Genomic DNA, 15,966 nt, shown 5'->3' with positions numbered 1-15,966 from the left:
ATGTTAAATAATCTCATCTCAACATGTTTAATAAATATTATTTGTTCAGTAGCACTTATGAGCTTCAAACTATTCAGAAATTCTGATTTATGTTGGTTTTTTTCATGCCAGTGGTGCAAGAATATTTCTCTGAAATAAAAAACACTTTCTATCTAGGATGACTAATGGTGGGAAAATCAAAGTGTCTTACCAAACCATGCCTATTTCCATCTGGAGAATCTTCAGAAAATCCCTCTGGAGTTAGTTTACCATTGACCTCTTGGTACTTTATGCCATTAATGGAGCACTCCCGAAACTGCATCTCATTTTTTAATGTACCAGTTTTGTCTGTAAACACATACTCTACCTTTTGTAAAATAAAAACAAAAAAAACCAGACTTGGAATTGCATACACTTGTTAGAGCAAAAAAAATAAAATAATCTCAACTCACACTTTCTACTACATATGTTGTTTTGATCATGTAAGAATTTTAGCTTTTGCCATCACATGTCTATACCTTATTTTAAAATTAATCAGACCACAACCAATAAAAAGCCTGCAGTAATGAATTTTAATATTAAAAACTAAGTAGAAAATAGGTTTAAAAAAAAATAAACTATGTATTTTTTACTCTACCTGTCCCAATTCCTCATTGAGGTCTGAAGTATTTACTTGCGCTCTCTGGTTTGTTTCTTCATGATAGAGGTCAAGATCCCAGCCAATAAAAAAAGATCCAAGAAATTTTTGCATCTCGACAGTCACATAGAGTGAAATAGGTATAATAAAATTGTAAAGTACCAGAAAGGCCAGAAAATCTGAAATAAATCTCAGGATCTAAAAGAGAAAAAGAAAAAATGTGAAGATTACGACAGTCATGAGGTGAAACACATTGACTTAATTGTGTTTCAATATGCATGAGGAATGACAAATTGAGAGAGCCAGAGAAGGCCAAGTCCCACATCCACGAGAGAGAGACAACACATCCAGTGACAACGCAGGCATTCCCAGGTTGCCCCAGTAACACGCCTTCAGACTGATGCAAAAAGTCTGCCTTAAGCTATGACTGGATGTTTGACTTCTCAAGTTCATTAATCTTTGCCTATCTACTGAATCTGTCAGGAGGGCTGCCAATTAATATTAACTGTCAGGGTGATTCTATTTTCAAAGAGGGGCTGAAAAAAGTAACGTGTTCCCCATTCCAAACAGCATGACTCATTTAGGCTTATCTAAGGAACCATAAATCGTGAAGGCAAACAACTGATATTCCATGCTGTCAGAGGAATCTGCAAGGACTCTGTGTTGTTTTAGGACAGCAGAGTGACAAGAGGGCTCCTGTCTGCTGGCATTCCCCAGTGACGTGGGTGATCTGGACTACCTGACAAGGGACCATGTGGATTTCCATGGCACAGACTTCGTTTATGCCTCTTCAAATCACTGTGTTCAACACTTACAATTGAGGCAAACACCTACATAACAGGATAGAAACTTCTCTTTATTAGGTATGAAAATTTTAACAAACTCTGAAATGCAACACTACAGCCTCTCTGAAGTTTGTTTTTCATCTGGACAACAAACTCACTATCTGAATTGTACTTTGCAAAGACTCTTAACCAACCCTTGAATATTGAGAAAGGGAGATTAGAAATGAGAAAAAACAGGCCATCTCTTTCAACTCTACCAGATACTGGTGTACAAGAACATTTTAAATAAACGGTAGATAAAAGCAGTGAACAGTTTGTAAAGCTAAATAATGTCTGTTCTTCCCAATTAGGGAGTGTTGCTATAATTACTTAACAAAAGTCAGTAATTAAGGTGTCTGACAAAAACTGAGCAAGTTCTGTGCCTAAAGAGATCTTCCAAACTAAACCAGAAAATACAGACAGAAACCATGAGCATATTGCCAGGGGAAGTTTAGGTTGCATATTAGGACAAAATTTTTTACAGAGAGAGTAATCAGACACTGGAATGGGCTGCCCAGGGAGGTGGTGGATTTGCTGTCCCTGAAAGTTTTTAAGAGGGGACTTGATGTGGCACTGAGTGCCATGGTCTGGTAACCATGACAGTGTTGGATCAAGGGTTGGACTTGATGATCTCAGAGGTCTTTTCCAACTCAGTTGATTCTATAAATTCATGTGAGAGAAGATATACTGAGAAGAAGTGACAATTACTAAGGTTACCGAGTTTCTTCAAGCACTATCTATGAAATAACAATCTGCACACACAGGACAGATGGACAGAGAAGCACTCCTAATAAGGAGGTCAGCATGTTGAGAAGTGCAAAGCAGATTGTGGAAATAAACATGTGAGAAAAACAAAGACACGATAGAAGGAGAATGACACTGCAGAAACACGTGGCTCTCTATGTTACTGATGGCAAAGGTAAAGGAATGGAAAGGCTGAGGAAATACTTCTCCCTGTTCTGTTCAGAACTGAAAGGGCTCCACAGGCTAGTCTACCTTGCGTAGCCAAAACTTCAACTTAAGCTCCTGAACTGCTTTGGACAAAGGTACACTCATAGAGAAATCAAAAACTATGCTGAAAGCAGAAAAATACAGAGTAATTAGAAGAAGAGATACTTCTCAGAATTGTAGATTTCAGGAATACTCCAAAGTATCCCTCCAACCTCTACAGAAAGTGAGAAGGGCAAGCAGGAGTTTGAGCAAAATTACAGTCTTGCAAAATTGCCTGAACCATCTCAACATCACAGAACGTACAAAATTCCTGAACTGTGAAATTACTGTAACAGGATACACAAAACAGCCATCCTTCTCCTCTTTTCATTCGTGGAATGACAAAAGACATCCTAAAGAACAGTAACAAAAGCACAGAACATCAGAAATATGCCCTAACAAAGCCCAAAATTTTCAAAAAGCTTGGTCTTTCCATAAAGGAAAAAAAAGTCCAACCAGTAACAGAGTGGAGATATTCCTACACCATAGTGAGGCTACATAGGACTGACACTCTCAAAACCACTGAGAAAACAGCACAGAGACTTGGATCATGTGATACACCTATATCCAAGAACAGAGACATAATAAATAATACATTCAGTATCTTAATTGAGTGTTCCCCAGATATGCAACTGGGTAAACTACATTACCTTACTGCTATTTCTTTCATGCTCTGTTTTTTCATTGTACCAGGGCTCATCCCATTTCTCTTCAGCTTGCCATGCATACTTTAAAATAGTGCTCAGAATGGCTTCAAAGAGGAGGATTATTAGATAAATAATCAAAAAGGAATTCATGGACCTATAAAGAAGCAAAAAAAGAAAAGCAATTTCAGTTTATTTTACTCAATCTGTTGACACACTGTGGTTACAAGAATTAACTTTACTGGACAGCACTTTAAAAACATATCCTGTGCTTGATATGGATATAAATTTTCTGTGTGACAAGCAAGCAACAGAATGGAAAAGAAATCCTACACCTTACTAAGATAAAATCTCTATATGGCAATATGAGGACTAGATTAAGGTGCAAGAACATCCCAACAGCTGACTTGTGTCACACCTGCTGTCCAAGATTCTGGGGGTTGACTTATCCTTCTCTTCTTGATTTTCTAGCAAGGTTGTGAAGGCAGTACAACCAACCACACTGGAAACCCAAGGCTGCACCTTTTCCTTCAGTTAGAAGAGCACTGCCACGTGCACCTGACTATTTAACCCAGGCCATGCTACACCAGGATACAGTCACTTCTGTCTCTGTATTCTGTCACATCAGACAGACCATCTTTCCACCCCTTGCTTTGATGACTGAACGTTCACACTCCAGTTCTGTCTGCATGTAGCTATAGAAGAATAATCAATCCCATGCTTGCCTAAGAATTCCAGGAGGCTCTCTCGCAGTTTTAGTAACTGCAATAAAGGCTACATAAATCAGAACTTTTCCCTTTAAAGTAAATCATGAAATTCAACATACAAATCTCTACTATAGTAACACCTATCCTGTAACCTTGAGCAAGCTTGGGTATTTCCACTTCATACACGATTAAAGAATCAATAAAGATGAAATATTAAGAAATTAATTTTATCTTTACAGCTTCCTACCAAAGGCAAGGCAAACAACACTCTCTTCCCTTGCCTAAAACCCAGTGAACCCATCAGGGTTTTAAAGTTACAGAGGAAAAACTAAGTTAAAGCTCTATGAATAAGAGAGATATTAGAAAATAAACATACTTTTCTACTGCTGACCGTTTCTGAGATTTACTCTTGTAATTTAATGCCATCTTTGTCTCCATACCTGTATACACTGCAACACCTGGGAAGGAAGGGGGGGAAAGAGTTATACTTTACTTTCTCTATAATTTGCAGAACTTTTCATTTTGAGAGACATAGGATAAAATCAAAAGGTGGTATTACTTTTGTGTTTACTTCAGTACAGTGATGAGACACTATTTTGTAGGTATTTGCAATATTCTGCTATAGTAAAACAGTACTACTGAAGTAATTTTAACACCTACTTTAACACTGCTCATTATTATGACTGTACTGCTCAATATGTATTTTATGGAAATCAGAACGGTAAATCTCAGGAGAAAGTCTTGAACAATGGGTAGCAGTAAGAACAGTCATTTATCCACTGAAGTTAAGTTATTCCTTTATCAAACCACTTCAAATATTTTCACAGAACGGAGCTGGAACTTTATATCCTTAGAGATTCTTCAGCATAATATCATTACTTTCATCTATAATCATATCCCCTCAGGTAACAGGCAGCAAGATTATTACAATTTCTTCAGTGCAAGTAGAATTAAAGCACAGTTCATCAACATGCTTTAAGAAGAGAATACTCTTTAAATATTTAGATGTCTACAAACCAAATATTTCTTTAGTGTTTTTTAATCTTGCTCCACGAAGTAAGAGACTTTCAGGCCCAAGAGGTCTAAAAAGAATAGAAATATCAGCATTTAAAAATCAGTTGTTCTGTATTCTGTAAAACCAAGAAATCCAGTCTCCTATGCAAAGCTGTCCTATAATCCCTATGAACTCCCAATGCAGCAACTTCAACCCCATCCTCATTTAGGTCCACCTTCAATCATCTTACACGCCTCACCCACCCATCTCCACAGAACTCTCTGTTTCATTTCATGTCTCCTTTGGACACTGCCATACTCTCCCCACCACTGTTACATATCCCATAATTACTGATTGAGCTAAATATTCCAAATGGCTGGTTCAGAGAGACCTGCAAGTTACTCAGGAAGCAAGCAGGTAAAAAGCCAGTTGAGTTCACAGTACACCAGGAATGCTATTTTTAGGTTTGGCTAACTACCCATCTTACTTCTACCCCTCTGACAAACTGAAATGACCTAGAAAGTTCAAAATTTTTCATATCAAACAGAGACAAACAACTAGATGGTCACACCACCACCACAGCACTGCAAATTTTACTTCCTAACACAGGAGAAAAAATTTCATAAATGTTTTTTTCCTCACATCTATCGCAACGCAATAATACATTCATTTCTTTAGCTAAGTTAACTCCAAACAGAGCTGGGACAATAAAGGCCTAATTGGAAACAAGGTCAGTTTAAGGTTAGAGCCATATGTTCTACTCCAGCAGTTGTATCACCTTTAGAAACTATCAGCAGGGTTGGTTTGAAATTAAAAAAAAATGCATTTTTGCCAGTGTTTCAAATGAAGCAGAATTTAACAACTGCAGTGGACGGTTGACATACCAGGTATAATCAAAAGAAGTAAAGTTCATATGCTAAGCGCTGGCACACAAGCCCTTGGGTTTGCCTTACTTTCCCTTTAGCTTTGCCACAAGACAGTCCATGATCACTATTACATAAACAAAGCTCTTATACCTGAAGTTCCTTTGAAAGCATAACCTGGAGTTACTCAAAAAAAAAACAAACCCCAAAGCCAAATCCACAATCCACCTCCCACAGTTAAACATTTAACTTAATTAATTTAACTTAAATGTTACTGCAAATGTGACAGTTACCATCACAAATACCATGTGCACCAACTATACACAGATTATGGTGGGTTCTTTAAATTACACATACATATGTTAATGTTTAGGCTAGACTCAAACTTCAACTGAAGAATTGAACTAAAGGGACTAAATGCTCAAGCATTTAAACTTTTCATATAAGAAACATAATTTGTATTTCTGGATCCAAGTTTGTAAAACCAGTCTGACAAATCCAAAATAAAAACCCTGAATCACTGCAATACAGTCTAGACAAGTTTATCTTTGAGAGACAGAAGATATATCTTCGCTAGAAGTCGGAACTTGCAATTTTTTTTTCCACACTCCCTTTAAACTGGCTCTGTTTTATGTTGTCAAATTATTTTGATAGATTATCCCAAAGCTGAACCTCTCAATCTTCAGAGTAATGGATCCTGAAAAGCTCAAAGTGAAGTATCACATAAAGTGACCTTAGAAAACAGCTGAGTGGGGTATTGGGGATGGTATGGGTGGTGTTTTTTGTGGGGTGGTCAAGGCACTGGACTTGAGGCCAAGTGACCTGCCTTCTACACCCCCATATTTCTTGCAAAAACCACTCACAAATCCTTGATTCACTCTGAACTCCAGGTCATTCCTATCTAAAACTGACAAACGTTTGCAAACCTCAAAGGAGTCTCTCAGACTGAGACTTTCAGTCCTTCTGACTGAAGCACACATCACATGGGAAATAGCTCAAGCAGAAATTTCACCAAAAAAAAAAAGTGTAATAGATAATATTTTGGACTTTAGAAGAGTGAAAGAACAGATTTACCTGTTTCTATGACAAATATACATCATAACACAGCACTTCACCTTTTCAGAAGAGGTGACAAGGTTTTCTGAAAGCGCGACTATCCGTAACCCACGTGATAAAATAATTAAATAACTTAAATGCTATCTATTCCTGAAAATTTGGCCATTTCTTGTGAGTGAGTTCCATGTCCTTATTTCAAACTATGATTTTTCTCACTCCTGTTCTTCCTATTTTCCCTCCTGGTAACAGGATCTGCTGTAGTTACATAATATACCACTGGAAATTGTTTCAGATCAATAAATGCTTTAATTAACAACTAGCAAAAAAGCTACCAGCTGATTACCAGAGTCTAAAAATTACCCACTTCAGAGCAGCCAAGTCTTCCAGAACCATTGTATTAAATATGAAAAACTGGGTAGTAATGAACTTTCTTTCACTAATTTTCTCTCTTCTCCATCTGAAGTATTCAGCTATAACTGACAACTTTCAGTAAAAATACTCCTCCCTTTTACATATTCAACAGTAACTTTTATTTGTGATGGTTGTGACTTTAACCACCTTCATGTGTTCTAAATAACCGTCTTAGAAAATCTGACTCACCGTACTATTTCTTCAGCTTGTTGACTTACAGTTATTCTTCCAACAAATCTAAGAGAGATGGGAACATTTTAGAAATATCTACATAAAGACTCAAAAATGTAAAAAGTCTATATTTATAAAAATGTCTTTAATGGTTCACAAGTACAAAATAGAACAATATGGCACTAATTTTCCAAGAGACATTTAACAACAGAAACATTTATCCATCAAAAGAACAGTCATCTGAGAAAGCCTATTAGGTTTCATTAATAACCACAAAAGATATACTTCTACTCACTTAAAACAGATTGTGACTTTTTGATGATTCAGTAAGAAATAATTCCTCAACAAATGTAAGTTAGCATATTACCAATCAAAAATAGTATTTTTCTTTCACTAAAACAAATCTACTCTGCATTTAAAATCTGACATTTGCATATTTAGCATGACCTCAGCTACAAACAGGGACATAAACTTCCATAGCAACTGTACCTTAATTTGCTAAATATCAAATATCTGAGCTGCTGCTTAAACTGAGTATCTTAGTTTAATGAATTTAATATTTCTCAAAGATCCTAAAGTTTACTGAAGAACAGCTGTGACACTGGATTTTAAAAACTACTACTTAATAGCTACCATTTTCCACTATACAGTTCAGAAGAAACTTGGATGGGAATATAACTTTCATCCCCATGATGCCTAGGACATTGATTGCTGATGTTAAAGAACACTCAGATATCCCTGTTTCTAATCTAAGGTTTTACTGTTGAAGAATGGAGTTCAAATCTTGTGCACATGCAAAATAACATGGTCAACACATATCTCTGGAATTAACATAAGATTACAACAATTTGCTATGATTTAATTCACTTTAAAATATCCTATATAGTACTGAAATCTCCTGGTAGAAACCTTATACACTCATTCTCCAAACTGGTCATATTCATAGGCCATTTAATATTTTTAAATCTGGAAACAAGTTTACTGGTTAGAACAGAAACGTATGTAATTAAAATACAGAAAATAAATAAAACTATAATTTTTGGTTTAATACTGAAATACTAAAACTTGCCACTTGCAGCTTTCAGTAAGTACATATGTATAAACACAAGCTAATTATTAAATCTAAAATTCAAGCACGTGTCTGAAGCTATTTAATCACAGCAAGACCGATAACATTCAAAATATTTACTACTAAGTGATACCTGTACAGATCTGCTTCTGGCTGCTGACATTCTATAACAGCCACCAGTTTGTCCAGGTTGGCAACAGACTGCAACACTGCTGTTTCTGGGACCGCAACGTGTGTCTGTAAAACAGCACCCCTTAAGTTAACACAGGACTACCAGGCAGCAGGGGGGGGTATTTCAACAGGCTGAACTAAATATGGCATCCCAAATTAACTGTTTCACAGAAGTAACCCAGACCTTAAGATTGGTCTCTCCATCCAAACTTGCAGTGGTGACATGGCATGAACCGTCCACTCGATCAGACGACAGAAGCACCAGGTCAACAGGAAAAGTCTCATCTTGGCTACTCTGACAATGTCCCCCACCTAATGAAGTGAACACAAATCAGAAATACACAAAGGGAGTTTGAAATGAGCAGAACTCATTTCAGCACTGTTACCTAACCATGATCAAACAGGCCACAATGATTAGTAATGAAACAAGAGCTGTACACCTATGTGATAGAAACACAATTTTCAGTTTGTCCTTAACCACATACCCGAATGTTTTTAGATCTAGTTTTCACAAGGCCACCACTTCGAACAACATAAACTGGAGCACCATTGACTTCATTGTCTGCTTTATGTCGTAGCCAATCTTCATAACCCTGTGGAAAACACACAGAAATTTACTTTTCAAGCAATAAACCTAAAAAGCTTACTAAATATCTTCTAAGCAAATGCGCTTCAAATTACTTCCTGCATAATCTGAATATAGCCACTAATTTCTCTTGAGTTTCTACTAGAGCTGTTACTTAAGAACCTGGGAAACCTCTTAATTTTCACTCACAGGAACAAGTAAATGCACATAAAGCAGCAAAAGTGGTGAAGAAACTTAACAGTTCCATTTCTCTGAAAACAACAGGCAGTGATATTTTCTGCAGATCAGATGACCAAGCACTCATTAAATTGTTGATCTGTATGGATTATTATACCACAAATCTGGGAAGAGTCAGTCCCCAGGCTCCTTTATGGATTCCTTTTCTTTAAAGAAGTAACACACTGAAATTACTTCCTCAAGTCATACCAGACAGCACTTCTTATAGTTACTGTCATAGCCTATGCATGAAATCTCAAGATTTCCTAATTTTGTGTGACATGCTGTTGACACATCAGCTCTGTATAGCAAGAGAAGATGACTGAAAAGGTTTAATTCTTTTGAGTCCTAATGGAACAGTTTGCAGCAACTGAGCTTTTAACAGATAAATTAAGTAGTTTTTCTTTAATTGATATTCTGCACCTCCTCTTTAAGCACCCGTTATCCATGCACACAAATGTGCAAACAATTCTGATCGTGAATCCAGGTATATTATCCCCATCCTATTTTCCTGAAGTATTTATACATTGCTTATTTAATCTAATAGCATTAGATCATATTAGCATAATAATCTCTAATCCCCAAATCTAGGTAGTGTTTGGAAAGCCCCACAAGCAATGCAAGAAATGGATCAATCTATGGATCTTACATTCTGGCAAAACTCCTGTAACTCATTTGCAATAACAGAAAGATTTCCTAAAATGCTTTTCTGTAGGTATAAAATGTGTGAAAGAGTTAAAAACACTTCCTTGTAAATCTGCAGACAGAAGGAGGGAGCCATATGAAACAGCAGGCATAATCCCAACTCATCCTACAAACATTATATGAATGTAATAATACAAAGAGTATTAATGCAGATGCAGTTTGGAGAGTTCTGCAGTTGACTGTAGTCTGTAGGGAAGTTATATGATGAATTTTGTATGTTAAAAGTACAGTTTTGCAGCTCTACCTTCATGTACCTCCACTGTTACTAGCACAAATGAATAAGGACAGCACAACTGCACTGCCTGGGTTTGAAAAGAAAGGAAATAGGGAACAGGGAAAAGAAAAGAAGCTTTATATGCCAAATGTTTAAAAATAAATAATTAAGAAGTGTGTAGTAATAGCAGCCACACACAGAGATTCTGGGAAATCAGAATCCTAAAGCTCCTAAGTAAGACTCTTTTAAGAATCCTTCCTAATCAATGTGAAAAAGCAAGAGTCAGTACCTACAGCTCCTTGTTAAAGGTGACTGACAGAAGAAAACAAAGGTTTAACTAACATCCAGTAACCTTGGGGCATTTGTCTCATAGACCTGAACAGCTGAGCAATATGGGCATTTGGCAAAGAACTGAAATTTACCTTCTTTAGAAAGTACAGATTTCAGCGCTTTCCCCATCTGACATCTACTGCCTACAACCCAAGGGTGACACCTCACACCAGGGAATTCTTAAGAGCCAACTTAATGTGGTCAGTTCAAATTCCCCCAAAATTTACCTACTGCGGTATTTTTGAGAGTTCCTTATCCTCCCCTGCAACTATTGGAAAAATACTGTGACAAAGAGAGATGCAACAGGAATACAGGGAATGTTGCTTAATTGCATGAAGAGAAACTAAGATTAAAATCCCTCAATTAAATTATATTCTTAAGTCCTCTGCATCAATGTAATTGAGAAACAGTCTGCATTTTATATGACCAGGGTTTTCATTCTCAGTATAGGTCTATAATTATTCAAAACCTTCAAAGTAGTTGTTCATAATTTAACTGACAGTCAAGTAAACATCTCTGTTCAATCAGCTAAATGCCTATAACTTATTGAAATGGACTGTTTCCTAAAGCTCCTGGGAAATACCTTTATTTTATTGTGTTTTAGCTTGGGGGGTTTTTTTTAACTTTTAATTTTTATTTGTTTGCCGATTTTGGACTCCTCTGAGGATTGTATATAGACCTTCACAGGCACAAGGAGGAAAGTGCTCTGGCTAACAGGACAGATAAAATGACACAGCATGAGTTGCACCACTTTGCAGTCTAGTATGTCCTTCTTCTGACCTAGGAGCAATTACACTTCTAAGAAAAAGTTCTGCCTCCTTTGCTGAGTTTAAAATCAGGCTGAGTTCTGAGGTTTGATAGAGGTTCCACATTAACTGGTCTTCTGGAAGCAGGGGAGAGTTCTTCCACCCACTGCTAAGCTTCTTAAACCTGCATATCATTAATGCTTCTATTTTTCACCTTCATCTTTTGAGAGAATATTAAATCATAGTTTAACATTTATCCTGATGTAACTTTGTACAGAACTGGTGCCCCGCAGCTTTCAAAAAGGAGGTTCTTTCCTTAAAATCTGCTTCCTGTGAGAGAAAATGGGAGCCGATTTTGAGGCAACACTGAGTATTTTCCCCTCTGCATTCCAACAGAAGGTTTGTCTTTCTTCCCTGGCTGAAGGCAGCTTGTTGGAAACAGCACACTTAATTGTCCTTCCAAGGTAACAGCTTGTGAATATTTTTTGCCTTCTTTGCAGCATGTAGGATAAACGTGAGAGTCCATTAGATCAGTTTAGGTGGTTCCAGTAGTCCTTGCAGAGATATTGAGACAGCCAGGAAATCTCTTGGTGCTTTGCAAGTCATGAATGACTTCAAGTTTCTCCAGAAGGAATGACAGAATCTCTGTTCTTTGCAATTGATGATAAGATACTTAAATTTCCCAATGTAAGATTGGACATCTGGAACCAAGGTGGTGTTAGATTATTTTGGCCTATTTTAGACTTACACAAGTCCAACTTCTTCCTGGAAAAAAATGATCTAATATTTATAACTCTGTTTCATAATCTCTTTTAGTTCACAACACCTTAAGGAATATTATCCATTGCCTACTTATGATTCTAGCTCTTGAATATGTGATTTTTTGGGGGGTGATGGTAAAAACTGCAATTGAATAGGATTAGGGCTCTCTACATACACAATTGCACAGCAACAAGACAAAATGTTAGTCCAAATATTACTCCAGCATTAAGAACCCCTCTGCCCCATTCTACCCAGTCGAAAGCTAGAACTATTTTTACTTTTGCCCTATTTCTGGGTGCCTTTGGGTGTTATTGGCACAGAAGGCAAATTGAATTCCAGTTGTAGCTCTGTAACAGTCTCCTGCTTATTTTTCATTGCTAGACTGCATTTCTTCCCCAGACAGCACTGTCAAACCCTTTGAAGGGGATAGTTCCTGAAATAACCTCCCTGCAGAACAGATTATAATTTCTATCCACATCACCTCTTTATTTATGAGCTCGTTTCCTTCTCCCCTCTTGCTTTAAAGGTTTAAAGAAAACATAAGATTTTTTTTTCTTTTTCTTCTATTTCTACATTCTCATTACAGGGGCTCTAGGTCTCAAAATGGTGCTTGAAGAAGATTTCTGTTAAACTCAGATTTTCTTATTTAAGGTGCTATAAAGCACTTCAAATGTTTTATGCAAACAAAGAAGAAGAAAGAAAACCAGAAGCTTTCTAAATTGGAGCTTTTACCTGGTACAGGATTACATTTAATACATACTTTACACCATGGAACGTACTCCTTGGGGCCAGACTTGCCTTTTAACTACTGACAAACACGGGCTGCACCACTGCTCCATCCACCCAAGCTCCTTTCTCAGTGTGTGATGTGGGAGGACTGGTTTTGATATGCAGCGAGGTGTGCCAAAGGAATAAGTGAGGAGCTTTCAGAGAAGGTCTTATAACAAGTGACATGTAATGTTTAGACAAAAATGCTGCCTGACATCATTCACTGTCCATTTAAGGGTACTGCAGTGAGTCACTGAGCGCTCGACAACTAACCAAATGCTGAAGCTCAAGCATCTAACAAGAAACATTAGATACAAAATCCTTTCTAAAAATTACACTATTTTATGTATTTTCAGTATCTAAGCATTTTCTTGGTCAGACTTTGTTAAGTAACTTTACCCTCAAAAGGCTTCATGCCACAAGGTTTTTCCCCTTTACCTGTTTTATGGCTGTCACAGTTATGACAAAAAATAATGGCAATCCACTGGTAATAGGACTGGTAGGGGTATCTATCATGAGCTAAAAGAGAAGAAAATATGAAAATTAGCTCAAATTTTATTTTTACCATTGTACTTTCAAAAAAAAAAGCCAACAAAAACCCACCCTAATAAAGTAAGATGACAACTATTTTCCAAGTATTTAATTATAAACTGTGAGTGTTTTTACTGCATTACCTGCAATATTTCTGGAGCAAAACTCAGTTTCTGACACCTAAATAATACATGTCAATAATTATGCAAACAAAAGGTTCTAGGTAACAGAGCAGCCTTAGTCACATTTATAATGCATGTGACAATTTTAAGAGTCCTTAGTTAGAGGAAGATATGCTTCCATTCTACAAAGAAGAATTCAGAAGTATATTACAAAGGAAAGAAATCTACATTTTGTGATGCTGTTTCAACATTCTATACAATCTACTGCTTAACAGTAAAGCAGAGTATAACATCATCCACTTTAGAAGTGAAAATAAAGTTAAAACCAGTAATTTCCAATGGTTTAGATATTAGAGAACATTTTCTTTTTCAGACTGCACCTGTCCAGTTCCCCCAAGTTAACATGCAGTTTTTACAATCTGTGCTATTATTGCTGGCATGCCAAAAGTGCAGTGTACACACTAAGATTCTGTATGTGGGGGGATGTTAGTGCTTCTCCTCTGCTGCAGGAAAAAAAAAAACACGGTCAAGTGCTGCAAAGAAAATATACACAGGAACTATTCAAAACCACAGACACTGATTGGATCCACTTTACCTGAGACCTATGGCATTGCTTTGGGAATCATTAAAGAAGAAAAAACAGAATCATACATGAAGTTTACTCTCTTAAGAGCCAAGAACCTCACAGAGAAAACAGATTATGCCACCTTACAATGCATGCATGAGTTTATTTCTTTTGCCATTGAAACAGACAATAAAAATGAGACATAGCCTGCAATATTGTTCTTCAACTGTAGCACTGCAATTTCAGCTTGGCAGCATGTTGTCCAAGCCAAAAGCACCTGATTTAGGTGATATAGATGACATTTCTGCCATCTATACTCTATCAGTCTTTCTCAAGAGAGGCTCATATATGAAAATGAAGCAGGTTTTGTGCTGGTGGAATTGTCATGGCAGCCTGCTCCCTTTGCCTCTTTCACCAGAACACCACGGTCCTTTGCCTGCCACACAGCTGGACACACATCCATCACACACCTGGTGTCACCAAAATGTAATCTGTCACCATATTTTGGGCATGCACGTGTGTGGTGAACAACGTGGACTGGACTGTGCTGCAAGTTTAAATCCCACACCAAGACTTTGCCCCAGCTCTGCCATCCCCAGTGGAACCAGGTGGTAATGACAGATTCTGCATCTTGGTCACATGAGATTCGTATGACAGGGAATATACCATGGTGATCAACTTTAAAAGGCACCTTTGCCTTATATAAAAAAAAATAAATTAGATATTAATGAATTTCCAAATGGGATTTGAATAAAAACATTCTAACAAATGAACAAAAACTACTGCAGCTTTTCTCCTGTTCTATTTCCAAGAATGCAGGCACATAGACAAGACATTTCCCATACACATGAGGGCATCCACTTGTCACAAAGAAAACAGGATTACACTCAGAATAGAAGTTATGCCTTTAGATCCCTATTTGTTCACGGACATCACATTTAGATATTACTGAACTCTAACAGTTTGAAAGAAATGTGACACAAAATTGAACTAAAGGGGTAAATCTGCATTAAAAAGAAATAAAAGCAATGCTGGCTGTGGTTACTTTAAGTAACATCAATGTACTATCTCCAGCATGTCTCCATGTTCCTCAAGCTACAATATGTTAAACAGCATGAAACATCACAACAGAAATGACACAGTCAATACTCTTAACTAGGAAAGTGTGATGGACAACACATTCTGTTAGACAAAGTTAGAAAAGTATGACTTTAGTGACTCCCAACACAGGAATTTTCAGCCTAGAAAGGCCATTCTTTCTAAATGTGAAAGAACAAGATAAAGGAACACAGGAGGCAATGGATTCAAAACCACAGAACTGGCCCAGTACTGACACCTTGCACAATCACAGACAAATTTTATGAACTCCTCACTATCCCTGTTTCTTGTCAAATGAGGTGCCATATTTTTCAGATGCATACTATTAAATGTTGGTTAATCACTGTGGAGGACTGCACATGTTCAAAGCATTCTATTTTATAAGGATAGAAAAGTTTATGTACCCCAAAATCGTGTCTCTGCCTCAGATATTCATTTGTTTTTCAAAAGTTACTATTTTTCCTTAGACTCTTTCTCCTTTCACCTGCTGAGCCTACAATAGCTCCACAGAATTTGGGTACAATTACAGAGCTGGGGGTGCAAAGATTACCAAAAATGTACACACTGCCATAATATACTTGTGGATGTTCTTCATTAAAAGAAGAACAAAAAAGCTACAAAAGCCACAGCAGTATTTCTGACCTGTACTGTAACAATAGCAGCATTAACTGACATCTTCAAAACTGACAAACTGTCAACCCAAATTGTAACACCTGTGGGTTCATTTTGTCTGAACAAATTGAATGCCAGGATCTTAGAACTGTGTCACAATAGTCTGCTGATTTACAAAAGCGAGATTCCACCTAC

The 15,966-nt window shown here is 37.0% G+C and overlaps 1 protein-coding gene across 1 annotated transcript in view; it reads right to left on the bottom strand.

Moving 5' to 3' along the window:
- ATP11B (ATPase phospholipid transporting 11B (putative)) overlaps positions 1 to 15,966 on the bottom strand; it is a 64,976-nt gene that overhangs the window by 32,838 nt on the left and 16,172 nt on the right. The window contains 11 exon segments of the mRNA XM_032698508.1: positions 191 to 346; positions 617 to 814; positions 3,081 to 3,231; positions 4,158 to 4,239; positions 4,799 to 4,863; positions 7,295 to 7,342; positions 8,479 to 8,582; positions 8,701 to 8,807; positions 8,810 to 8,828; positions 9,002 to 9,109; positions 13,282 to 13,362. Of these exon segments, the coding sequence (XP_032554399.1) occupies positions 191 to 346; positions 617 to 814; positions 3,081 to 3,231; positions 4,158 to 4,239; positions 4,799 to 4,863; positions 7,295 to 7,342; positions 8,479 to 8,582; positions 8,701 to 8,807; positions 8,810 to 8,828; positions 9,002 to 9,109; positions 13,282 to 13,362 (1,119 nt within the window).

Source organism: Chiroxiphia lanceolata, chromosome 10, assembly GCF_009829145.1.
Source record: "Chiroxiphia lanceolata isolate bChiLan1 chromosome 10, bChiLan1.pri, whole genome shotgun sequence".
Taxonomy (NCBI): domain Eukaryota; kingdom Metazoa; phylum Chordata; class Aves; order Passeriformes; family Pipridae; genus Chiroxiphia; species Chiroxiphia lanceolata.
This window is presented reverse-complemented; position numbering and strand designations above follow the sequence as displayed.